This window comes from Carassius carassius, chromosome 50, assembly GCF_963082965.1.
Source record: "Carassius carassius chromosome 50, fCarCar2.1, whole genome shotgun sequence".
NCBI classification, from domain to species: Eukaryota; Metazoa; Chordata; class Actinopteri; order Cypriniformes; family Cyprinidae; genus Carassius; species Carassius carassius.
The window spans coordinates 15,896,242-15,922,653 of record NC_081804.1 but is presented as its reverse complement, the minus strand read 5'-3'; the positions used below and the strand labels follow the sequence as shown (position 1 = coordinate 15,922,653).

Here is a 26,412-nt window from a genome sequence, read left to right as displayed (position 1 = left end):
TTTTTTTTAATATATTAATATTTTATTATTTTCGTAATCAAATTTGTAAAATAAAATAAAAACTTAATGCTGGTCTCCTGTTCTTAAAAACCCAAAGAGAGGCTTTGAAAAGTTTTCGGCTCTCTCAGGAAGAATGAATGGAGTGTTATCAAAGCTGTGAGTGAAAGCATATATGACCATTCAGTCCCTTTAGCCTATATTCTCAGTCTTTACAATAGCCCATGGACTGAAAAGACTGGTATAATGGCATTTATCAAAGTGGACAATAACAGCTGTTTTGGCACTGCAGATAATGGATAGTGCAGGATTCCTGGTTGTACATGTTTAGATGTGATAAAAACTGAATTGGGAAGCGATCTGTGTTCTGAAGTACATTAACAGACATTTCAAAAGCTCTGAGCTTTAGATGAGCTGATTCAAAACTAACCCCGACTTCAACGTGATCCGAGCCTTTGTCGTCCTGCTTGTGGAGAATCTCAAAGTAGTACCGTCTGGAGGCCATGAGACTGAAGAGGAAAGAAAAGACATAAAATCTTATTTATGTATTCTTATGTATATATGTATATGTCTTATTTATGTATGGATATATGTATGTACGTATATATCTTATGTATATATTTATTACTGCATTATCATATCATATTGTGGTAACATTTTAGAATAAGGTTCCATTAGTTAATGTTGGTTAACTACTTTAGTTAACAAGAAATAAGCAAGAACAAGCCTTCTACAGCATTTAATTTATCTTAATTTCAAAATTTACTAATGCATAACTCAAAAAGTTGTGCTTGTTTAGATTAGTTAATGCACTGTGAATGAGCATGAACTTACAATGAATAACTGTATTTTCTTTAACTCTTTCATAACTAACATTAATAAAGATTAATAAATACTATATAAATACTATAAATACTATATTAATTAATACATTAACTAATGGAACCTTATTCTAAAGTGTTACCCATATTGCATCTCATCATATCCTATATTGTAATACAACCGTAATATGATTAAAAGCAGCAATGTTTGTGAGCTGTTTACAGTTGCCAAGCAACTCAAAACCGATTAAATATTAATATAGAATGTGTGGCCACGTTTGCATGCATTTCACAACACCTTCAAACTTCAACTCAGAATCTACAGCCAGAACTGTAATATTTTGCATTGTTTTGTATATCTATATATAAATGGGACAAAACAGTGTAGCAAATCATATTTTATTGTTATGTACCAAATAATATATCATATCACATCACAGATGATAATATTGTATCGTACTATAGTGTTTCATATTGCATGAAATAGCGCAAAAGTGAATTATATATCATGTTATACTGTATTACTCTATTACTGTATTACTAATACGGGACATAAAATATTGTTGTAATATATCTAGCATATATCATATCATATAATATATAAAATTTGCATTATTCTATATCAAATCATATTATATCAAATAAATAAAATATTGTGCTGTATTATATCAAATATAGTATCACATATTTTTTGTGTGATATATTTACAAAATATCAATCATTATAGTACTTTCAAAATATTGGTGACATTATCATTTTTAAATGTTTTTAGTTAAGGCTCTTATGCTCACCAAGTAAAAAAAAAAAAAAATAAAAATCTGTTTTTCTGTGGAATACTTTTACTATTTAAAATAAGTGTTCCTCTTCAGGAACTCGTGCTGCGTCAAGCGCTTTTGGGAAACGCCTTTGGCAAGAACAACTCTGAATATCGTGTCCAATCAGTCCAATGGAAGAGCGTGACGTCACAGGCGGGGTGACGTAGCGACCAGGAAGCTATAACAGCACGTGCCGTGCAGCTGGCTTCAGCTTTGCGTCTTTCAGCAAGCGCTCTGTGTGTGCATGTTCAAAAGTCTGTCTTGTAAGTCTTATTTATTGTTGTCTGTCCCAATAAAGCAACATAATGCCAAAGAGCAAAGCTAAGACCAGACATGTGAAGGGCGAATCCAAATCGCGCTATAAATTGTGTGTTCCTCCCTGCCAACGCAACATCACGGCTGGGGATACACATGATTTATGCGTGGTTTGCCTGGGGTCGAAGCACGCTGAGTCGGCTCTCGGCTCCGCATTGTGAACGATTGCCGATGCGGACGCTTCGATCCCGGAGGGCTCTCTTCGAGGAGGGAGCCTTCGCCAGCGTTCCCTGCTTTGCAGAGCGGCTGCTGCACTCGTGGGCTTCGCAGGTGGATCTGGCGGAGGTTATGGAGACGGGCCAGTCCTTATCTCCTTCCTCAACTGCCAGATCCGGTGCCCAGACCCTGGGTTCGGAAGCTCGCTCGTCGGTTTCTTCCCCCCAGGGCGAGGGGTCGACACTCCACCTCTCTTCATCTGATGAGGTGGATGTGGAGACGATTAGTAGGGATTCGCCAGCCCTATCGCCCCAGTATGAGGAGCTGTTGGAGGTGGTTACACGTGCAGTTGATAAATTAAAAATCGAGTGGCCTGCAGAGAAAAAACATGAGCCGCAGAAAAGTAAATTAGATGAACGGTTTCTGCGGCCGAGACAGCCACCTCCAGCCCGGAGCCTTCCCTTTTTTCCGGACCTCCATGAAGAAATAGCGAGGTCATGGAAACACCCTTATTCGACCCGTTTCTTCGGCCCGACTCTCAGTATTACGGCAATGTTGCGGGGCTCGATGAGCGAGGGTACAGAGCGATGCCCCGGGTTGAACAGACGCTTGCGAGCTATCTGTCACCCTCTGGGGGCCCTCTGGGGGCCGGTCTGCCAACCCTGCCAGTGTTTCAGGGCGCAGCGGTCTCCCGCAAGTGTCACTCGCAGTTATGTCCACCCGCGAGCGTAGCGGAGCTGGGAAGCTCGCCACCCCTTCGGGGGCCTCTTACACCAGAGATCAGTCTCAAGAGACTGATTCCCTTAGTACAATATTTAGCAACATGGAAACTACTGCCAAATGTATCTCAATGGGTCCTGCACACAGTAGAAAGAGGCTATTGTATTCAGTTCGGCCGTCCACCGCCGAGGTTCAATGGGGTTACACCGACAGTCGTCGGCCCCCAGCAGGCTCTGGTGATGGAACAAGAAGTGAATACCCTATTAAGGAAGGAGGCCATCGAGGTGGTCCCTCCTCTAGACAGGGAGTCCGGGTTTTACAGCCGGTATTTCATAGTTCCAAAGAAGGATGGAGGGTTGCGTCCGATCTTAGACTTACGTCAATTAAACCTCTCAGTAATGTCACTGAAGTTCAAAATGCTCACTGTCAAACAGGTTGCAGCTCAAATCAGATCCGAGGACTGGTTTGTCACAATAGATCTCAAAGATGCATACTTCCACATATCCATCCTTCCACAACACAGGAAGTATCTGAGGTTCGCTTTTGGGGGCAAAGCCTACCAATATTGAGTACTTCCCTTCGGCCTTGCACTCTCACCCCGCACGTTCACGAAATATGTAGATGCGGCTCTGGTACCCCTCCGTATGCAGGGCATCCGCATTCTGAATTATACAGACGATTGGTTGATTTTAGCTCAGTCAGAGCAGTTGGCGGTTCGACATCGAGGTGTCGTTCTCGCCCATATGGGGGAGCTGGGTTTGAGACTGAACGCCAAGAAGAGTGTACTTTCTCCAGTTCAGAGAACCACCTATCTAGGCGTAATATGGGATTCGACCACGATGCAGGCACGTATGTCTCCTGCTCGGATCGAGTCAATCCTTTCCTCAGTCAAGAGAGTCAGGGAAGGCCAGTCACTCACTGTCAAGCAGTGTCAGAGACTGTTAGGGCTCATGGTAGCTGCGTCCAATGTGATACCTTTTGTGCCTTAGACATATGGAATAAACCTTGGTTCTTGAATCAGGGCCCGGTGCTGGGAGCTCTTGGTCGCCGTGTAACGCTAGCGACAGACGCGTCCCTCACCGGTTGGGGTGCGGTCATGAGTGGCCAACCTGCCCCCGGTCTGTGGAGCGGTCGCCATCTGACATGGCACATCAATTGTCTAGAAATGCTAGCAGTGTATCGAGCATTGAAATATTTCCTCCCAGACCTGAGAGGCTGTCGTGTGTTAGTGCGCACCGACAACACATCGGTGGTCTCTTATATCAATCACCAGGGAGGTCTGCGTTCACGCCCCTTATACAAGCTGGTACACCAGATCCTCCTGTGGTCCCAGGGCAAACTCCTCTCGTTAAGAGCAGTGTATATTCCTGGGAGATTGAATGTGGGAGCAGACATGCTGTCGAGGCAGGGGCCGAGGCCCGGGGAATGGATGCTTCACCCCGAGGTGGTGAAGCAGATATGGCAGATATTTGGCAAAGCTCAGGTGGACCTCTTCGCGACTCGAGAGACATCGCAATGTCCCCTCTGGTTCTCTCTAGTTCACCAAGCTCCACTGGGACTAGATGCCATGACACAGACTTGGCCGAGGCTTCGTCTGTACGCCTTTCCCCCCATCGCTCTGCTCCCGGGAGTTCTGGCGAGAGTACGCCGGGACAGGGTCCGTCTGTTGCTAGTAGCCCCGTTCTGGCCGGGCCGAGTATGGTTCGCAGATCTGATCTCTCTCCTCGATGGCTCTCCATGGGAGATTTCGATCAGGACAGATCTACTCTCTCAGGCGCAGTGCAGAATAATCCACCCTCGCCCGGAGCTGTGGAAGTTATGGGTGTGGCCCCTGAGGGGGCACATTTCATAGCTTCCGGTCTCTCAACAGAGGTTGTTGAGACCCTCTTCCAATCCAGAGCTCTCTCTACGAGGAAACTGTATGCCCTGAGGTGGAAACTCTTCACCTCATGGTGCAGAGACTGCCAGCTTGACCCTGTTAACTGCCCAGTTGGTACAGTTCTGGAGTTTCTACAAGCTAGGCTCTCTGCAGGGTTAACTCACTCCACCCTAAAGGTGTACGTGGCGGCCATAGCTGCTTACCATGTCCCTTTCGATGGTCAGTCAGTGGGTAGGCACCCCCTAGTTACACGTTTCCTCCGCGGTGCACTGAGGCTGAGACCTCCAGTACGGTACCGTATTCCCCCGTGGGATTTGGTTGTGGTATTAGAGGCTCTCTGCAAAGCTCCATTCGAGCCAATTCGAGATATCTCAGATAGACAGTTGACCCTTAAGACTGCCCTGTTACTGGCGATTACGTCTCTAAAGAGAGTTGGAGACCTTCAGGCCCTCTCGGTGGACGCATACGTCCACAGAGCTGCCCTGTGGAGAAAATCTGACCAATTGCTTGTTTGCTACGGTCCTCCTAAAAAGGGTTCCCCTGCCTCTAAGCAGACCCTTAGTCGTTGGATAGTCGAGGCTATCAACGTCTCCTATGAGTCCTCTGGTCTTCCCCTTCCTTTGGGAGCCAAGGCTCACTCTACGCGGGGTATGGCTGCCTCTAAGGCCTTTCTAGCAGGTGTGTCCCTCTTGGACATCTGCAACGCTGCGGGATGGTCCACGCCCTCTACATTTGTCAGATTTTACAATCTTGATATGCGAGCCGCTCCTGGCTCTTCTGTCCTCTTGCCTTAGCTGTGCTCTTCGGAATACAAACTAGGCAGGGGTTTGGTAGTCTGGCAGCATTGGCACATCGTTCCCCAAAAGCGCTTGACGCAGCTCGAGTTCCTGAAGAGGAACGTCCCTAGGTAACGAATGTAACCCTAGTTCCTCGAAGGAACGAGACGCTGCGTCGCAGAGCCATACTCCCGGCACCCCTGCCGGCACTTGCTTCCCTACTCGAAGCTGAAGCCAGCTGCACGGCACGTGCTTTTATAGCTTCCTGGTCGCTACGTCACCCCGCCTGTGACGTCACACTCTTCCATTGGACTGATTGCACACGATATTCAGAGTTGTTCTTGCCAAAGGCGTTCCCCAAAATCGCTTGACGCAGCGTCTCGTTCCTTCGAGGAACTAGGGTTACATTCGTAACCTAGGGACGTTTTCTATTTGAATATATTATAAAATGTAATTTATTCCTGTGATGCAAAGGGGAATTTTCAGCTTCACGATTCTTCAGAAAACATTCTAATATGCTCATTTGCTGCTCAATTATATATATATATATATATATATATATATATATATATATATATATATATATATATATATATATATACATATATACATATATATATATATATATACATATATACATATATATATACATATATACATATATATATATATATATATTTTTACTATCAACATTAAAAACTGTTTTTGCAAAACAACAAAATTTTGTTCAAATTATCTGATGAATAGAAAGTTCAAAAGACAGCAATTATTTGAAATAGGAAACTAGAATTATAAATTATAAATGTATTTACTGTCATTTTTTATTGTGACCTTGCTCACTAAATAATAATAATTATTATTATTTATAATAACAAATAAATAAAAAACTGAGTGTTAGTATATATCATGTCATAATGTATGATATGTCATGTTCAGAATGATATGGGAGATTGAACACACTTGTGTTGGTTGTGTATGGGTGAATGTTTGCTCTCTGCTGTGAATCTCATCTCATCAAAATCACATCTCCTCAAATGGGCCACATCTGCTGTTAGAGCAGCACAATTACAGCCCTGCTTGATTTCACACCCTATTACATCTCTGAATGTGACATTACAAACATCACTCACTCATCACTCAGCGCTCATTCAGTCACAACTGAAGTATTTAACACACAGCCCAGATCTTTGGGGTGAGATTCCACCTTATATTTACATGCAATAATTAATTTATATTAGTTTTTTGTTTGTTTGTTTGTTTTTGGTGCCCTGGCAATTTGAGAGACGATATTTGAGACATGAGGTTCCTGATGAGTAAATTTTCTATTGCATATTCAAGAGCGCTGCCAATGTATGAGATATAATTCAGCTCAGATGCGAACACAAATGTCCTGTTTGCTCCAGTGGGCCTATGAAATACTGAGAACAAATAGAAAGAGGGAGAACAGACGTGGAAAAGAGATACAGAACTGACAAATTGAAAAGCAAGAGAAAAACAGAGAAACCACCTTCCTACAGCAGCGCTGTAATTCAAGAGAACACTATAATACTTTATGATATAGTATAATATAATATAATGTATGTAAATAAACACACAATAGTGTGTATGCAATGCAGGAAATACACCACTGTAATGCATAACCTGTAATTACTTACCTAGACTACTTTATTATTATATAATATAATTTGTAAGATAATATAATTAAATATACCATCATAAATGTATAAATAATGAAGTACATAAGATTTAGATTAAAAATAATCCTTACATATTCATATTGTTATACAATTATATTTATAAAATAAATAAATAATACATGTAAAAATAAATATATGCTTGCAGTTGGGTGTGTTATGACTGCCACTAGGGGATCTCCCCCCTTCATAACAAACACTGCAGTAATGTATTGTAAAATTACTGAAAACGAGAAGAAATTTAAATGCCAACAAGACAAATAGAAAAAACTAATAAAACATGTCAGTGAGTGTAAGAGGTAAAACATGAAGTGAGAGAAAGAATGCGGTAAAAGTAAAAAAATAGAGGCTCTCAGCGGGAGAAGGTGAAATTCTCGAGAGCGTGAGTGGGCCGAAAGCTCTCCGATTGAGAATTACAGTCAGAGGAGGGTGTGGGTGACAGTGCAATTTCCTCGACTTCACACCAACTGATTCGCTGTGCGCGTCTCATACTCCACACTACAATAAATCACAGCATGTGTGCTGGAATCCTGCCAAAACAAAGAGGACCTTCAGAACGCAGGAGATCTGTGGACTACTGCTCTGTTCTCACACTAAGCGAGTTCCCACCAAGGCAATATTTTTAGGCACCACTGTTAAAAAGGTTGTTTTAAATCAGAAATTGTATTTGGTTGTTTTGAGCTATGTTGTATTGTATTATGAGTTTCTGCATCATGTTTCTGTATTTGGTCGTGTTGTGCGTATTTTGCAGCATGTTTCTGTATTTTGTTGTATAGCGTGTATTTGCAGCATGTTTCTGTATTTGGTTGTGTTGTGCGTACTTGCAGCGCATTTCTGCTTTTGCACCGCATTCCTGTATTTGGTTGTGTTGTATGTTTTTGCTCTCCACTCCTGTATTTGGCTGTGTTGTAAGTTTTTGCACTCCATTTCTGTATTTGGTTGTGTTGTAAGTTTTCGCAGCGCGTTTCTGTATTTTGTTGTGTTGCGAGTATTTGCAAAGCGTTTCTGTATTTAGTTGTGTTGTGGGGTTTTGCAGCGCGTTTCTGTATATTGTTGTGTTGTGAATATTTGCAGCACACTTCTGTATTTGGTTGTGTTGCGAATATTTACAATGCGTTTCTGTATTTGGTTGTGTTGCAAGTATTTGCAGCACATTTCTGTATATTGTTGTTTTGCAAATATTTGCAGTGTCTTTCTGTATTTGCTTGTGTTTTGCACATTTGCAGCATGTTTCTGTACTTGATCATGTTGTGACTATTTGCAGAGCGTTTGTGTATTTGGTTTCATTGCAAGTGTTTGCAGTGCTTTTTTGTATTTGGTTGTGTTGTATTTGCAGCCCATTTCTGTATTTGGTTGTGTTGTATTTGCAGGGTGCTTCTGTATTTTGAGTATTTGCAGAAGATGGTTTCTTACTTTGATGGTGGTTTTTCTATTTTTGCACGTGTTTCTTAAGTTGCAGCACATTAAGCTCTCTCGGCCACCATATACAAAATAAGTAACAGGAAGTAGAATTTGATTTCTCCCCTTATGACATTTCAACCAATTTTTGCTAATGGGAACAACATGTGTGTTATGGTTTTTTTGTAGCTTAGTAGTGTACTGAACTGTTAGGTTAGCAACATGCTAAAATCACACTAGCTATGTTTCCATCACCCTGTTTTTATGCACTTTTTGAAGTATTGCATCAGAAACGAGTGATGGAAATGCCAAAAAAAAAAAAAATGTATCCAGTGCGAAAATATGTTAATGCAAATAATGGGAGATAGAAACGCTTTTGCCAAATAAATTCCTCCATGGGAATCAAAAAGGTCATCTGACTTTGTGTCAGATAAATGTAGGATGGAATTTGCATCTATCTAAAACCACTTTGGGCCAGACGGTTCTAAGAAACATGAGGAATGGTTCCAATTATGATTACTCGGCCTGGAATTCTCAGTAAGGTTAGCTAATTGTGCTGACAGAATATGTGTAGTGATGTCACCACTCAGGATCGGTCACTTCTCTGTTATCTGGCTACTAGTTTCTCTCTGTAGCTGGCTGAGCATGCTATTTGAGCAAAATGAACAATTATCTGATCGTCCATAATGCTGTTACTATTTACATCTCAAAATATATGTTAAAATATGCTTTACCAAGGCGACAATTGACACATCTGTATTACAAGCTCTGTTTTCATCCCTATAGTGGAAAACAAAACCATGTCTGTGTCAACTGGCCCGGATTAAGTAACAAAAACTGTCTGGCCTGACTTTGGAAAAGCAGCTTGTTGCTGTTGTTCATCTGAATGCGATCTTGGAGTAGCTTGAATGAAATTGACAGGTATTATTCAAGGTACAGTATAAAATATTCATTTAATTTCATACCGACTTTAATATGTGCTACACCATTAGAACCTAAAAGAAATTTGAAATTACAATACATGTATTTTAAAATATATATTTGTACATTTTATATATTTTATAAATAAACATTTAAAGCATAAATCTAACTAAATTTGGTGTGGTTTACACTTAAAAAAAAAGTAAACTGTAAAATGAGATTAAAATGTATTCAAGGTCAAGTAACCTGTTCAAACAAACAAAATAAATGCATCGTAATATATTATACAGGTTTGCTTTTTAAGTACATTTTTTTTGTGGTGTGCTTTGATTTTGTGAATGGTACTCTAATTTCTAAATCTTTTACTGTTGACTGTGCTTACATGATGTTAGGATGGAAGCAGGGATGGGCAGTATTTCAAATACATGTATTTGAATTATTATTTTGTATTTAGATAGCTTTGGAAAAAGTCAAATGTATTTTATAATTAAATACATTTATTCTTAATATTTATTTTTTTTATATTTGTTAATACAGGAAACCAGCAGTCTAATAAAGAGGTTGATTGGCAAAAAAGTTTTTTATGTATTTATTTTGAAACTACAAAATACTAAGATGTATTTAAATACAAAATAGTTTTTCTTATTTCAAATACATATATTTGAAATACTGCCCATCTCTGGATGGAAGGTCAGTAATCTGATTTTTACAGTAACCTGATGATACAGAGCCTCGTGGACAAAAATACACACTTCACAGCCAAAAACTAAGAATTAATTGCCCTAATTCTTAATTAGTCCCTTGTTTTAGTTCAACCATAGCCACAAATTAATAATTAGTTACCTGTTTAGTTACCAACATTCTTTAAAATATCTTCTCTTGTGTTCAAAAGAAGAAAGAAACACAGGTACAGGTTTGAACAACATGAGGGTGAGTAAATGATGTGAAAAATGATTAGCGCATGTGTTTTTAACACCATTTTATCCGATTATGTCATTCGCAATACTTCAAAGAATGGCAGTTCATTGGCTTACAAAAGAAAAGGGTTGGAGTTTAAGCTGGATCAATGTGCAGGACTGTCTCAAAGGTGTGTGTGTGTGTTTGCAGTCAGACAGTCAGACAGAGAGAGAAAGCGATAGAGAGGACAAGCTCCTAATTGTCTGATTAATTGCAAACTCTGACTCAGTCTCTCAGTAAATGTGTCGAGTCGAGCCCAGACATGAAGATGAATGCGAGGAAGAATCTAACAACCTCATTACCATCACACTCTGTGCCAATAAGATCTGTCACAAATGTATTTTATTTTGTATGACAGAACAACATTTCAGCACAGAAACAAACAGCAATTTGCTTATCTGGTTCCACAATGTGGCTTTAACAGCAGAAGCAAGTGACATAAATGGAAAAATATACGATACGGCACTTGACAAAAACACTCAACTTCAGACTCTTCACAAGAACCAGGCCAGTGCCTGTATCAATAATTCAGATGGTCTGATGGGCGCATCGCCTCCCTTTGCATGCAGCTAATGAGAAAATAGCCAGGAAAACACAGCGTCTCTACTGACAGCAAAGTCACATGGAAGCACATTACACTGAAGTCTGACTTTATCAGAGTAGACAGTGTTTTTAATTAAAAGTCAACATGAAATACAACCCTTTTTACTTGTATAATGTGATACATGTATGAAAAAAATGATAAATTAAAAACAAAATTATACAGGACTTGATTTATTAATTGTGAATTAATTTGATGATGAAAATATGGATAAATGGTCTCTCTCTCTCTCTCTATATATATATATACACACATACACACACACACACACACACACACACACACACACACATACAATAAAAAAACATTAAAAGAAATAACAGATTCTATTTAAATGATGGACCTTGATATTTAAATGATGAACACTACATTAAAAATAATAAATAAATAAATACATACAGATATATATATATATATATATATATATATATATATATATATATATATATATATATGTAATCAACATTTTTTTAAGTCACACCACATATTTTAAAACGTTTACTTTTTAAAATTTTTAAACATTTACTTACTACATACAAAGATATGCAGTTGTACAGTTTAATTTATTTTTATTTTTTATAAATAATAATGAAAATTATGCCAAAATACATATGACCCTTGACCACAAAACCAGTTTTTAAGTGTCCATTTTTTGAAATTGAGATTTATACATCATCTGAAAGCTGAATAAATTTTGATTGATATATGGTTTGTTAGGATAGGCCCATATTTGGCCGAGATAGAACTATTTGAATATCTGGAATATGAAAAACAAAAATCAAAATACTTAGAAAATCACTGTTAAAATTGTTCAAATGAAGTTCTTAGCAATGCATATTAATAATCAAAAATAAACTTTTAATATATTTGCAGTAGGAAATTTACAAAATGTCTTCATGTAACACAATCTTTACTTAATATCCTAATGATTTTTGGCATAAAAGAAAAATAAATAATTTTGACCTTTTTTGGCTATTGCTAAAAATATACCCCAGTGACTTAAGCCTGATTTTGTGGTCCAGGGTCACAAATATGTTTTTCTTTTCAATAATTTATTTCTTTTAAATAAGCTTTTATCCACATTATAATATCAGGATAATTGTATCATCCTGACATTTCTGGCTGTATGCCCTCTAAAAAAGAAAAAAAGTATTTAAACTCAGAAATAAAAACATACCCTTAAAAGAGTATTAAAGTATACTGTATATAATAAATGCCACAACATTTTAAACAAGATTACAAACATACGTATATAAAGTAAATAAAGCCAAGGGAATGTAGTTATTTAATGTATCTCAAAAGCATACAGTCTCTGCTGGAAAAGGTTCAAATATGCAAAGATGCTGGAAAGAATTTGCAGGACCTGAAGGATATTTCTGAAGAACAGTTTAACTGTTCAAAACAAACAAGGGACTCATGCACAACCATCACAAAACAGAAAGACAGTCGTGGATCATCCAGGTAACCTTAGAGGCAGGACAGTGGTACCACTGAAACACTTTCAGAGGCTCCTGGGGCATATGGCATCCGCAATCATGCCACTCGGATTGCTGCATATGAGACCACTTCAGCACTGGTTACTGGTTACCGAGGTGGGTATGGTGCCATGTTAAAGTTTACGTGACTTTCACGCCAATGTGTTGCCACTCATTCAGCCCCTGGGCGAACTTTGCCTTTTTATGGGCCGGGATGCCCTTAGAACAAGTGACTTGGCATGTCGTTGGCACAACGAATGCCTCCAGTATGGGCTGGTGCACTACATGCAACGGGCAGTCAGCTACGGGTTCTGGTCAGGGCCTCAACTGCTTTGGCACATTAACTGCCTTGAGTTTCTGGCAGTTCTACTAGCTCTGCAACAGTTCAGGCCACTGCCGAAAGACATGTTGGACTAAACAGACAACACTGCGGCAGTTTCATACATCAACTGGCAGGGAGGTCTACGATCACATTGCATGTCACAGCTCACCCGCCATCTCCTCCTCTGGACTCAAACATGTCTTAAGTCGCTGCAAGCCATCCACATTCCAGGGCTGCTCAATAATGCAGCCAACGCACCTTCATGACAGCTCATGTTCCCTGGAGAATGGCGACTCTATCCCAAGACAATCCAGCTGATCTAGAGGCGATTCAGGGAAGCCATGTTGGACCTGTTTGCTTCCTACGTGTCCTCCCACTGCCAGCTGTACTATTCCCTCCTCAGCATGGATGCACTGGCACACAGCTGGCCTTGGGCTCTTCGCAAGCATGCATTCCCCCAGTGAACACTTTGTAAGGTCAGGGAGGAGAGGAGCAGGTCTCATTGGTTGCGCCTTTCTGGCCCACCAGTACCTGCTTTCTGGAACTCGTGCTGCTTGAGACAGCCCCTCCCTGGTGCATCCCCCTGAGACAGGACCTCCTCTCTCACGGGCTCAGCACCATTTGGCAGCAGTGTCCATACCTCTGAAACCTCCACGTGACAGGCTTCTGGACAGGACGTGGCAGACCTAGCTTATCTGTCACCTGCGGTGATTAACATGAGTTCTCAGGCTAGAACTCCCTCTACGAGGCAAGATTATGCTCTGAAATCAGTTCTGTTCGTGAACAGGTGTTTTTTTTTTTCAAAAAGACACCCCAAAATTGGAGTAGTGCTGTCTTTCCTGCAAGAAAGGTTGGAGCGTAGGCTGTCACCGTCTACCTGGAAAATGGGAAAAGTGTCTATATGGTTTTGTTGCCTGTGGGCAATCCCATATGTGTATTCTTCCATGGTGAGGTTTCCCTCTCGGTAAACTCATGTCTTCCCCTTGACAGAGTATTCTGTCAGTCTCTGCTGGCAGTTGTTCCATCCCTACTCTCAGGTAGGACCTGCCCCAGAGACCTATTCCATATGTAGTACTTCCCCAGGCCTGGGTCAGTCCATATGAGAATTTCCACACATTAACTCCCTACGGGTAGGGTGTGACCTTCATAGCGCCCTTCTCCGGAAGGCTTGCTTGCCCATCATTTCTGCCTAAGTTGTATACAAAAAAGGGGGAATAAGTTAAAGAAAATCTTTCATTGAAGGTCGAAATCCCCTCTGTTAAGAAATATCTGTGAAAGGAACAGCAGCTTGTACTCGCATGTGGTCCCTGCGGGCACCAAGGCCAGCAAATTTGCACTGGGGCAGTGGGAAGGTTATGACCTTTCCATAGCGTTGTCTGTCAAGTGGCCATTTGCCAACATTGGCTACGTCAAGGGGTTGTGACAGAGTCCAGGTTGTGGTGCTTTCCAGGGCCCCATAATGTCATCACAACATAACTCGTAGTGACTGACAGATAGAAAACATCTCGGTTATGTACAAAACCCTCCCTGATGGAGGCCAGGGACAAGTTCTCGGCTCCTCAGCATTAAACCTGAAGAGTGGATCCACCTGTCACCAATTTATACCATTATGCACAGGTACTGGCTCAGGTATGCAAATTCCACTAGCCAAATTTTATTGGTGTTTTCTCTTATGATAGAGACGATTGGTGCTCCCAAGTGAATCCCCATAATGTCGTCACAACATAATGTGTCCATTCCCTCCATCAGGGAACAAGGGTTAAGTAAGTAACCGAGATGTTCTTTTTAGTAAATCAGAAACAAACAGTGGGACCAGTGTAGTCCTGATTCACTAAAAATTACTTTTTTGGAACAGTTTTCAGTGAATAAGAATCATACAATGTAATCCTGATTCGTTAACAAATGACTCGGTCACATTTAATTTTAATGTCCAATTTTCACTATTAACAAACCATTAACTATGACTTTTGCCTCAATAAACTCCTACCTTGCTGCTTATTACTAGTTGCCGTATTTTTCGGACTATAAGTCGCACCTGAGTATAAGTCGCATCAGTCCAAAAATACGGCATAATGAGAAAAAAACATATATAAGTCGCACTGGACTATAAGTCGCATTTATTTAGAACCAAGAGAAAACATTACAGTCTACAGCTGCGAGAGGGCGCTCTATGTTTTCAGTGTAGACTACAGGAGCGCTGAGCAGCATTATCTTGTTCTTGGTCTCTTAGTTAATTTCTATTGGTTCATGTCTCTTAGCTCATTTCTCTTGGTTCATGTCAAATTAATTTTGATAAATAAGTCGCACATGACTATAAGTCGCAGGACCAGCCAAACTTTGAAAAAAAGTGCGACTTATAGTCCGGAGAATACGGTAGTAATGTAGTTGTTGGGAAGGATTAGAGTTGTAGTATATGGCCATGCAGAATATGTGCTTTATAAGTACACTGTAAAGAATTGTTGTAGTTTCTACAACAAAATTTTACAGAATTTTACTGTATAATCATTTTACAAGATGCAGTTTTAATTCGCAATGCATTATGGGTCAAACAAGGTTTTACAGTTGTTAACAGTATATTTCCACGTCAACTGTAATTCATTTACAAGAAGCAGATGTTGTCACTGTAGCTCCTGCATTTTACACTAATTTACTGTACAGTAGTGTGGCATTATGGGATTGTGCACGCATCATTCAAATCTGAAACCCAGCCGACTGGAGCAGTGTGAGACCGATTGAAGATTAGAGGCTTTATTCATAATTCCTGGTAAGTTCACTTAATGATACTTAAGAAACATATCCTTTTTATATTTATTTAAGTTAATGTATAAGCGATATCACATCACAATAGCCTCCTATCCTGACATTTAGACAAATGGCCTTGGTAACTTCTGTGCAGTAAACTGAAAATTGCTATCATAGCATTGTTAGGCCAAATTTTAGATTTTTGGAAGTTACATTTTCTTATTGAGAGCATAGTGTGTTTACCAAACTTTTATCATAGCATAGTAGTGTTTACCTAACTTTTATCATAAAGCCCAATGCGAACGATTGTCATAGTAACTATACTAACGTTATCTGTCGAAATAACTGACAAACAGCAAAATATGTGAAATTTAATTTGTTTATATGTGTTCAACTGTCCCATATTGACGTGACGCCTTACTATAATAAGTGAAAGACATCTTTATATGCCCGACTGGACAAGTTAGCCTGAAAAAAAACACAGAAAAAAAAGACTGAGGAAGCATCGAAACGCGAGACTTATTCTGATTATATTAATGTTTCATTCAACTTCAAAACAAGCTTAACGGCACACATAAACTCACGGAAAATACATGAGGTAAATGTTCAACTGTTGAGTTTATTTATAACATATGATATACGGTAAGTAGCATCACAAGTGAGCTGTTTTCGTGAGTATCACAATTGCAAATAGTTCAATAAACAATTAGTTAACAAGTTATTTACTTTTTTAGACACAATATTGACTGTTGTTCTATTTCACCAACGAAAATAGTTCCAAACAAAGATAAAAGCAAAACTATTTTGCTCATCCTCAAATCAAAACTCAGCGGTGTTTTGCTGAATGATTCATCTTTTTGAACTGATCGGTTCAATGAATGACTCAGTTGATTCACTCATTAAGTTATTTACTGCCACCTAATGGCAGTTTAGTTTCACCTTTAAAAAGTATAATTGCATTTTTCCAACATTTAATAATTGTATTTTCAAAAATTAATGTAAAACGTACTCGGTTACTGAACGTAACCTCGGTTCTCTCTAGAAGAGCGAACGAGTACTGCGTCTTAGCTAAGACACTATGGGAAAAGTCTCTTTTTTTACGCGCCCTTCTTGCCACTTCCCGCCGAAACGGGTGTGGCCCAACCTATAAAAGGAGCTCGAAAAGGCTGACTCACCTGATTTATTTCATCGCCGAAGCGAACCAGAGTGAATCGTGCGCACGGCAGAGAATGCAGTACTCGTTCGCTCTTCTAGAGAGAACCGAGGTTACGTTTAGTAAACGAGTACGTTCTCTTACGAGAGCTCTCTCGTACTGCGTCTTAGCTAAGACGCTACGGGAACCCAATGCAAAACGCCGTGCGCGCAGGGATCACACACCAATAAACCTGAAGCAACGCCCAGGATTTAAAGTACACAGTCACCTGAGGGACTCACAGAGAGTCCAGGACAGAAAAGGGGGAAAGCCCTCCGTCCCATATCTAGCAGCATCCGTAGATGCGGCAATATGACATCACACAGCCGAGGCAAGCCTGACCAATGTGGCAATGCGGGTCTTACGCAATACTGCCCATATAACAGTCGGCAGCGCATAGCGCTCATGAACTCAGAATTCCCCTCAGGGCCCTGATTCGACTATACCGACAGCAGCCTTGCTTGCAAGGCGGGAACCTCCAGGTTATAGAACCTGATAAATGTAGACGGCAAGGCCCAACCTGCCGCCATATATATATCCTGCAAGGAGATCCCAGTAGACCACGCCCATGACGAGGCGACGCCCAACGGGCACTGATGGCCCCTGGAAGCATAAGTTAACGCTATGGCGTCAACTTTCCATCTGGATAGAGTCTGTCTCGAAACAGCCATTCCCTTGGAACGTCCACCGAATGAGACAAACAGCTGCTCCGTCTGCCGAGAGGCAGCAGAGCGAGACACATAAGCTCTTAAAACCCTGACAGGGCAAAGAAGACTCGAGTCTCTATCCTCTCCTGACACCGGCAGGGCTGACAGGGCAATAACCTGAGCCCGAAACGGCGTGTTGAGGGATTTCGGCACATAACCGTGCCTAGGTTTGAGTATGACCCTTGAGTCATTAGGCCCAAACTCCAAGCACGACTGGCTCACTGAGAGCGCGTGCAAATCACCCACACGCTTCACCGAAGCGAGAGCCAACAAGAATACTGTCTTGAACGACAGATGCTGAAGGCTAACCGATTGGATAGGCTCAAAAAGGGGGACCCTTCATGGCCTCCAAAACCGCCGCGAGGTCCCACATAGGGACTGACGGAGGTCTGGGAGGATTCAGCCTCCTAGCTCCTCTGAGGAACCGGATGACCAAATCATTCCTTCCTATTGACTGACCGAGCGCTGTTTCAGAAAACGCTGCGATGGCCGCCACATAAACTTTGAGCGTGGATGGGGCTCTGCCCTTATCCAACAGCTCCTGTAGGAAGGAGAGAACCTCCGTCACCTCACAACTAAGGGGTGAAAATCCTCGAGCTGTGCACCAGCTGGAGAACACAGACCACTTCGAGGCATACAGACGTCGTGTCGACAGAGCTCTAGCCTGAGTGATGGTATTCAGCACTCCCACTGCGAGATCAGCGGGTAACCGTTGAGCACCCACACATGGAGGGACCACAACTCCGGTTGAGGGTGCCAAATCGAGCCCCTGGCCTGCGAGAGGAGGTCCCTCCTCAACGGTACTGGCCACGGGGCGACATCTGCTAACTGCATCAAATCTGGGAACCATGGTTGGTTCCTCAAAAGAGGTGCTACAAGCAGTATTGAACATCTCGTTTCTCTCACCCGTCCTATCACCTGCGGAAGAAGGGAGACGGAAGGGAAAGCATAAAGCGGGCAGCACGGCCATTCCCGTGACAGCGCACTTTCGTTCTTGGAAAAGAACGCAGGGCAGTGAGCGTTTTCGTGGGACGCGAAGAGGTTCACCTCCGCCCTGCCAAATCTCTCCCACAACAGCCGGACTGTTTGCGGGTGTAGAGACCCTTCGCCTGTAGGAACATTGCCTCTGGACAGCCTGTCTGGACGCAGATTCTGTAGCCCAGGCACATGCACTGCCCTCAGCGAACGCATGTCGCGCTGAGCCCAAACCAGGAGGCGTTCCGCTAGCCTGTACAGGTTTCAGGACCCGAGACCGCCCTGGCGATTTATGTAGGACACCACAGACATGTTGCCTGAACGGACTAAGACGTGGTGATCCTTGATTTGGGGGACAAAAGAGCGTCAGCGCGTTCTCCACTGCCAGCATTTCCAGACAGTTGATATGATGGAGCTTTTCCCGTTCTGACCATAGGCCAAAGGACGGTCTGCCCTCGAGCAGCGCTCCCCATCCCGAAGTGGAGGCGTCCGTCGACACCATCTTCACATTCGGGGAAGTCCCCAGGCTTACACCTGATCGGTACCAACCGTTCGCTGTCCAAGGTGCCAGAGCTGTGACACAGCTCTGATTGACCTTGAGATGCAGCCGGCCAGACGCCCACGCTCTGCGCGGCACCCGCGTCTTCAGCCAGAACTGCAGGGGGCGCATGCGGAGCAGGCCCAGCTGCAGAGCCGGAGATGCTGAGGCCATGAGGCCCAGCATCTTCTGACAGTGTTTGAGCGACACGGTCGCGCCGCAGCGGAAAGAACTCGCTGCGCGCTGAATGCCCATCACGCGCTGTGGTGACAGCCGCGCCGTCATGGAACACGAGTTCAGAACTATACCCAGAAACAGAATCGTCTGACTGGGGTTCAGCGAACTCTTCGCCCAATTGACACTGAGGCCGAGCTTCTCGAGGTGATCGAGTAAAACGGCCCTGTGGTCCACGAGCTCCGCTCGTGATCGGGCCAGAACCAGCCAGCCGTCCAAATAATCCAGCACTCGCATTTCTCTGAGTCTGAGAGGAGCGAGCGCTGCATCCATGCACCTCGTAAACGTACGAGGAGCCACGGAGGACTATAAACTGGTATGCCTGGCCCTGGAAGGCGAATCTCAAATATCGCCTGTGGTTTGACGCTATCTGTATTTGAAAATACGTGTCCCTCAGATCTATTGATATGAACCAGTCCCCTCTGCGAATCTGCGCGAGGAGTTTCCTGGTCGTAAGTCTGGCTTTACAGAAACTCGCTGATCAGATCACAGACACAGAACAACAACACCCGGACTCTGTTTTAATCATTCTTGGGGACTTTAATAAAGCCAATCTCTCCCGTGAACTGCCAAAATACAGACAGCATGTTACCTGTCCCACCAGAGACAGTAATATACTGGATCACTGTTACACCACAATAAAGGATGCATATCACTCTGTTCCACGAGCAGCTTTGGGACGTTCTGATCACTGTCTGGTTCATCTTATACCGACCTACAAGCAGAAACTTAAATCTGCTAAACCTGTAGTAAAGACTGTGAAGAGATGGACCAGCGAAACAGAGCAGGATTTATAATCTTGTTTTGACATCACAGACTGGAGCGTTTTTGAAGCTGCTACCACCGATCTGGACGAACTCACAGAGACCGTAACATCCTATATTAGTTTCTGTGAGGATATATGCATTCCTACCAGGACTTATTTAACATTCAACAATGATAAGCCATGGTTTACAGTAAAACTCAGACACCTTCGTCAGGCCAAAGAGGATGCCTACAGAAATGGGGACAGGGTCTTGTACAATCAGGCCAGGAACACACTGAACAAAGAGATTAGAGCGGCTAAAAAGACCTACGCTAAAAAGTTGGAAGACCAGTTTACTTCCAACGACTCTACTTCAGTTTGGAGAGGACTGAGAGCCATCACAAACTACAAGACACCATCCCCTTGCACTGAGGCTAATCAACGACTTGCTAACGACCTGAATGAGTTTTATAGTAGATTTGAAACCCCCAACACCCACTCTGACCATCTCCCTACACAACCATTAACACCTCCTGCAATCCCCCTCTCCATACCTCCTGCTCTTCAAATCTGTGAAGATGATGTGCGCCAGGTCTTCAAGAAAAACAAAAGAAGAAAAGCACCAGGCCCAGATGGCGTTACACCAGCCTGTCTGAAAACCTGTGCTGACCAGCTGGCCCCCATCTTTTCACAGATCTTCAACAGATCTCTGGAGTTGTGTGAAGTGCCTTCCTGCTTCAAACGCTCAACCATAATCCCCATTCCAAAGAAACCCAAGATAACAGGACTTAACGACTACAGACCTGTGGCTCTAACGTCTGTCGTCATGAAGTCGTTTGAAAAACTGGTTCTGGCTTATCTGAAGGACATCACTGGACCCTTACTAGACCCCCTGCAGTTTGCGTACCGAGCAAACAGGTCCGTGGATGATGCAATCAACATGGCATTGCACTTCATCCTGCAACATCTGGACAAAACAGGGACTTATGTGAGGATCCTGTTTGTGGACTTTAGTTCGGCTTTCAACACCATCATCCCAACAACCCTCCAGACCAAACTGACCCAGCTCTCTGTTCCTAGCTCTATCTGTCAGTGGATCACCAGCTTTCTGACAGATAGGCAACAGTTAGTGAGACTGGGGAAATTCATGTCAAACAGCTGCTCCACCAACACTGGTGCCCCTCAGGGATGTGTTCTCTCCCCTCTGCTCTTCTCCCTGTACACCAACGACTGCACCTCTAAAGACCCCTCTGTCAAGCTCCTGAAGTTTGCAGACGACACTACAGTCATCGGCCTCATCCAGGACGGTGACGAGTCTGCTTACTGACAGGAGGTTGAGCAGCTGGCTGTCTGGTGCAGTCTTAACAACCTGGAGCTGAACACGCTCAAAACAGTGGAGATGACTGTGGACTTTAGGAGAAACCCCCCTGCACTTTCCCCACTCACCATCATGAACAGCACTGTGACTGCAGTGGAGTCATTCAGATTCCTGGGAACCACCATCTCTCAGGACCTGAAGTGGGACAATCACATTTTCTCCATTGTGAAAAAAGCCCAACAAAGGTTGTACTTCCTTCGCCAGCTGAGGAAGTTTAACCTGCCACAGGAGCTGCTGAAACAGTTCTACTCAGCCGTCATTGAGTCAGTCCTGTGTACTTCAATTACTGTCTGGTTTGGTTCAGCTACAAAATCAGATATCAGAAGACTACAGAGAACTGTTCGGACTGCTGAAAGGATTATTGGTGCTCCCCTGCCCACCCTCCAAGAACTGTACACATCCAGAGTGAGGAAAAGGACTCAGAAAATCACTCTGGATCCCTCACATCCAAGTCACCCCATCTTTGAACTTTTGCCATCTGGCCGGCGCCTCAGAGCCGCAAATACAAGAACAGCAAGGCACAAGAATAGTTTCTTCCCCCAGGCAATCTACCTCATGAACAGTTAAATGTTTCCCACTTAAACTTATGCAAAAATGTGCAATATCCTTATATTTATTTGTTACCCCTCCATCCTAGAACATTCCTGCATCTCACTCAATCCTATTCCATTATCATTTATAGCACAATTGTTTATACACTTATTTATTTGCCAATTTGTAAATCTCCTGTAAATTGGTGTTTTTTTTTTTTTTTTTTTTTTTTTTTTTTTGTCTGTGTGTTGTTGTCTCTGTTTACTGGAAGCTTATGTCACTAAAACAAATTCCTTGTATGCGCAAGCATACTTGGCAATAAAGCTCTTTCTGATTCTGATTCTGATTCTGTAAGCATTTTGAAATTGCGTTTCATCAATGCCTTGTTCAGCTGTCTTAGATCCAGTATGGGCCTGAGACCCCCGTCTCTCTTGGGCACCAGAAAGTATCTGCTGTACAGCCCCCCCTCGCTTTGAGCTTGAGACACAGGCTCTACAGCCCGTGTACAGTTTTGATATTTCGGCCCGAAGTATGTGTGCTACTTCTGTTTTGACCGTAGTTTCGACGCGCGCTGAAAGGGCGGAGGGCGTCGAAAAAACTGTAGCGAGTAGCCTCTCTTTATAATGCCTAGCACCCAATCCGAAACCCCTGGAAGCGCTGACCATGCATCTGCATGAATGGCTAAGGGCTGGATGCGAAGCGCGCTCTGTTGACCGGGCAACGGCGGCGCTCGGGTGTGCTGCGCATTTGAGGCGGAGAGTGGGCACGTTTACTATGCGGCGCGCTCGACCGATCTGTGTCGATCTTATGTGCGCGAGCCCTGTGTGCAGGGCTGTGCTTACATGTGTAGATGGGCACTGAGGAGTGGGCATCGTCACTGCATTTATAGCACCATCGGCCGTGGCCGGACGAGCGTGCACGGGTTTTGTTTTTACAGAAACCACATGATGCGTGTGACATAGTAATTGTGGGCACTGAGGGGTGGGCACGCTTACTATGCAGTGTGCGCGATCGACTTGAGTCGCTTTTATGGGCGCAGGCCCTGTGTGCAGGGCTGTGCTTACATGTGGAGATGGGCACTGAGGAGTGGGCATCGTCACTACATTTATAGCACCATCGGCCGTGGCTGGACGAACGTGCACGGGTTTCGTTTTTACAGAAACCACATGACGCGTGTGACATAGTGATTGTGGGCACTGAGGAGTGGGCACGTCTACTATACATGCGCGTGATCGACTTGAGTCACTTTTATGGGTGCGAGCCCTGTGTGAAGGGCTGTGCTTATATGTGGAGATGGGCAGTGAGCAGTGGGCATCGTCACTACATTTATAGCACCATCGGCCGTGGCCGGGACACCAGAAATTACACCTTTTTCGGGAAATATCTGGGTAGCCGTGATAACGGTTTTTGTGTGCAGGCAAGCGGGCAACCGTACAGGCTTGCGCATTGCAAAAAACGCTGAAACAGTCACAATCTCTGGAACTGAAACAGCGGCGCGCTTAGGTGAGAGCCCGGCCACAGCGGAACTCGTACACCAGCGCTTCGATGAAGCAGCCATCGTGTGTAGTGCCGACGCAGCGTCATGCAGCATGCATAGATGGCTTTCCTAGGATGGCTTCGGGGCTCCCGGCCTCACCGTAAACCTCTGCCGCGGTCCCTGCGGCGCGGGGCGACGGCCGGTAGAGCGAGAACGGGGGTCTCGAGCTGCGTTGCTGAAGCTGTTGTGATAACGGCTTTTGTGTGTAGGCAAGCGGGCAACTGTGCAGGCTTGCGCATTGCAGAAAACGCTGAGACAGTCACAATTCCTGGAACTGAAACAGCGGCGCGCTTGGGTGAGAGCTCGGCCACAGCGGAACTCGTACACCTGCGCTTCGATGAAGCAGCCATCGTTAGTAGTGCCGACGCAGCGTCACACAGCGGGCTTTAGATGGCAACACCGCTTTTGCCGCCGTCCAGCAGAGGGCGGACAAAGGTGCGTCACTATCGCCTGTTCCACCGGCGGAAGTGAGTGGTAGTTCCTGTTTTTAGCATCATCAGTGTGGAGAATGCTAGTGAGACAGACGAACGAGTTCGCGCTGAATATGGAGCGTTCCAAGCCTTCGCCACCTCTTCGTGAAGCTCAGGAAGAAATGAGGCGGGCTTTGAGAAGTACGCTCATCCGAAAGGGAAATACCATCCAGCCGGGAACGAGAGGGGGGGCGCTGGTGCAAACTGGTGCTGGCGCGAGACTCATCGCGGCCAACTCGAGCATTCGCCCCGGCTCCTTCTCGATGTCAGCTCGTCTGCTGGGCTTCTGAGCAGAAGGCGCGAGATCCTTGGAGCTCGCCCAGCCCTCACTGCCCGAAGCAAGCAGAGAGTGCGTGTCCTCTTCCCCCGACGCGGCCCTGAGATCGACTTCCTCGGACGACGCGCCGTCAAACAGAGGGCGCTGCCCACCGGGAAGCGATGCAGGGGGGACCGGTGAAGCAGGGCGAACCGGCGAGCTCGGTTGAGCTGAAGACGGTTCCGGAATCCGCTGGAAGCATTGCTTTTACGGCGCCTCATCGCAGCGGAGAATGCAGGCTCAGAGAAAAAGGCCAGGCGAGTCCTCAGAGTCACCATGGCAACAGCTCGCAGTGGGGGCATCCGCCGTCAGCGAGCGCGAGCGCTGCATGATCTTCACCCAGGCAGGAGACACAAATGACATACCGATCTCCCTCGCTGAGTGGGGCTCTGACGAGCCGCAGGAAGGCATCTTAAAAAAGACGCGAGCTCTTTTACGAGTGTGTGTCGCAGGGCGAACACACACACACACACACATAAAGAACAGCTTGGATATAACAGAATTGAAAGGATATAGGCGCCGGATAGCGCAGCAGGAACGGCAGTGGAAGGCGGCGATGCCAGCAGCTTCAGAATGGCTCGTCCTGCTGATGTGCTTTCTCAGACGGCGCTTGCTTCCTCAGTGATCCAGCGATGCGTGAGCTTCACTGAAGAGATGAAAAATCAGGTGAGTCAGCCTTTTCGAGCTCCTTTTATAGGTTGGGCCACACCCGTTTCGGCGGGAAGTGGCAAGAAGGGCGCAAAGCATCAGCCCGCGCTCGATAGGCTGTGCAGTTGCCGCAGAACAAGCCAATTAGCGAACGAGCCGTCTCGCCTATGGCTGTGTACTGCTGCAAATGCGCTTTACAAAAATACAAAATTAAGGATAATTTTTAGCTTCAGTATTTCGTGAAAAGAGACTTTTCCCGTAGCGTCTTAGCTAAGACGCAGTACGAGAGAGCTCTCGTCAGAGAACATTAATGTCATTACACAGTTGTAATTTTGAACTGTAAATTATTTAATTTGATTGGTGGTACAGTTCTACAATGTAATATTATAATTCATAATTATAATTTATATAATTTATAATAGTTTGTTTATTCTAAAATATATGCCATTTTCGGTGTTAATTTTGGTCTCATTTATGTAAATGCTTTATAGCCGGCAGCCATATCACCCTAGAGCCCAAGACCGGTTTCCCACTGAAGCTAAGCAGGGCTGAGCCTGGTCAGTACCTGGATGGGAGACCTCCTGAGAAAACTAGGTTGCTGCTGGAAGAGGTGCTAGTGAGGCCAGCAGGGGGTGCTCACCCTGTGGTCTGTGTGGGTCCTAGCGCCCCAGTGTAGTGATGGGGACACTATACTGTCAACAAGCACCGTCCTTCGGATGAGACGTTAAACCGAGGTCCTGACTCTCTGTGGTCATTAAAAATCCCAGGATGTCTTTCGAAAAGAGTAGAGGTGTGACCTCGGCATCCTGGCTAAATTCGCCCTTTGGCCTTTGACCATCATGGCCTCCTAACAATCCCCATATCTACTGATTGGCTTCATCACTCTGTCTCCTCTCCACCAGTAAGCTGGTGTGTGGTGGGTGTTCTGGTGCACTATGGCTGCCGTCGCATCATCCAGGTGGATGCTGCACACTGGTGGTGGATGAGGAGATACCCCCTGAATATGTAAAGCGCTTTGAGTGCCTAGAAAAGCGCTATATAAATGTAATGAATTATTATTATTATATTTATTCATTTCAGGTGCACCCAGTGGCTTTGGACTATTTGAGGGTCAGATGGTTGTGAATTCATTCCTTAACTTTGTAGCTGGATTTGGAGTCTTATTACAACTTCAGTCTGGCATTCCGGGAGCAGGCATCTTTTGCACACTTAATTTTTTTTAAAGGTAACAAGTTTTACTTAAGTAATTTAATTTGCGAAAAAGGTTACTTATTTAGTTTAAAGGGTTACTCCACCCCATAATGACAATTTAGTCATTAATCACTGTTAACGTGATAAACAGTGATTAATGTCATTTCAAACCCATAAAAGCTTTGTTTGCCTTCGGAACACAATTTAAGATATTTTGAATGAGAACCGGGAGGCTTGCGTCTGTCCCACTGACAGCCAAACAATTAACAATGTCTAAGCCCAGAAAAGTATGAAAAGCATCGTCAGAATAGTCCATCTGCCATCAGTGATTCAACTGTAATTTTACAATGCTACGAGAATA

The 26,412-nt window shown here is 43.9% G+C and overlaps 1 protein-coding gene across 3 annotated transcripts in view; it reads right to left on the bottom strand.

Annotated features, from left to right (window-relative positions):
* LOC132133404 (N-acetyl-beta-glucosaminyl-glycoprotein 4-beta-N-acetylgalactosaminyltransferase 1-like) overlaps positions 1–26,412 on the bottom strand; it is a 221,713-nt gene that overhangs the window by 29,899 nt on the left and 165,402 nt on the right. For all 3 annotated transcript variants that reach the window (XM_059546202.1, XM_059546203.1, XM_059546204.1), the window contains exon 8: positions 428–506. In XM_059546202.1, coding sequence (XP_059402185.1) covers positions 428–506 — 79 coding nt within the window. The remainder of the gene's footprint in view (positions 1–427; positions 507–26,412) is intronic.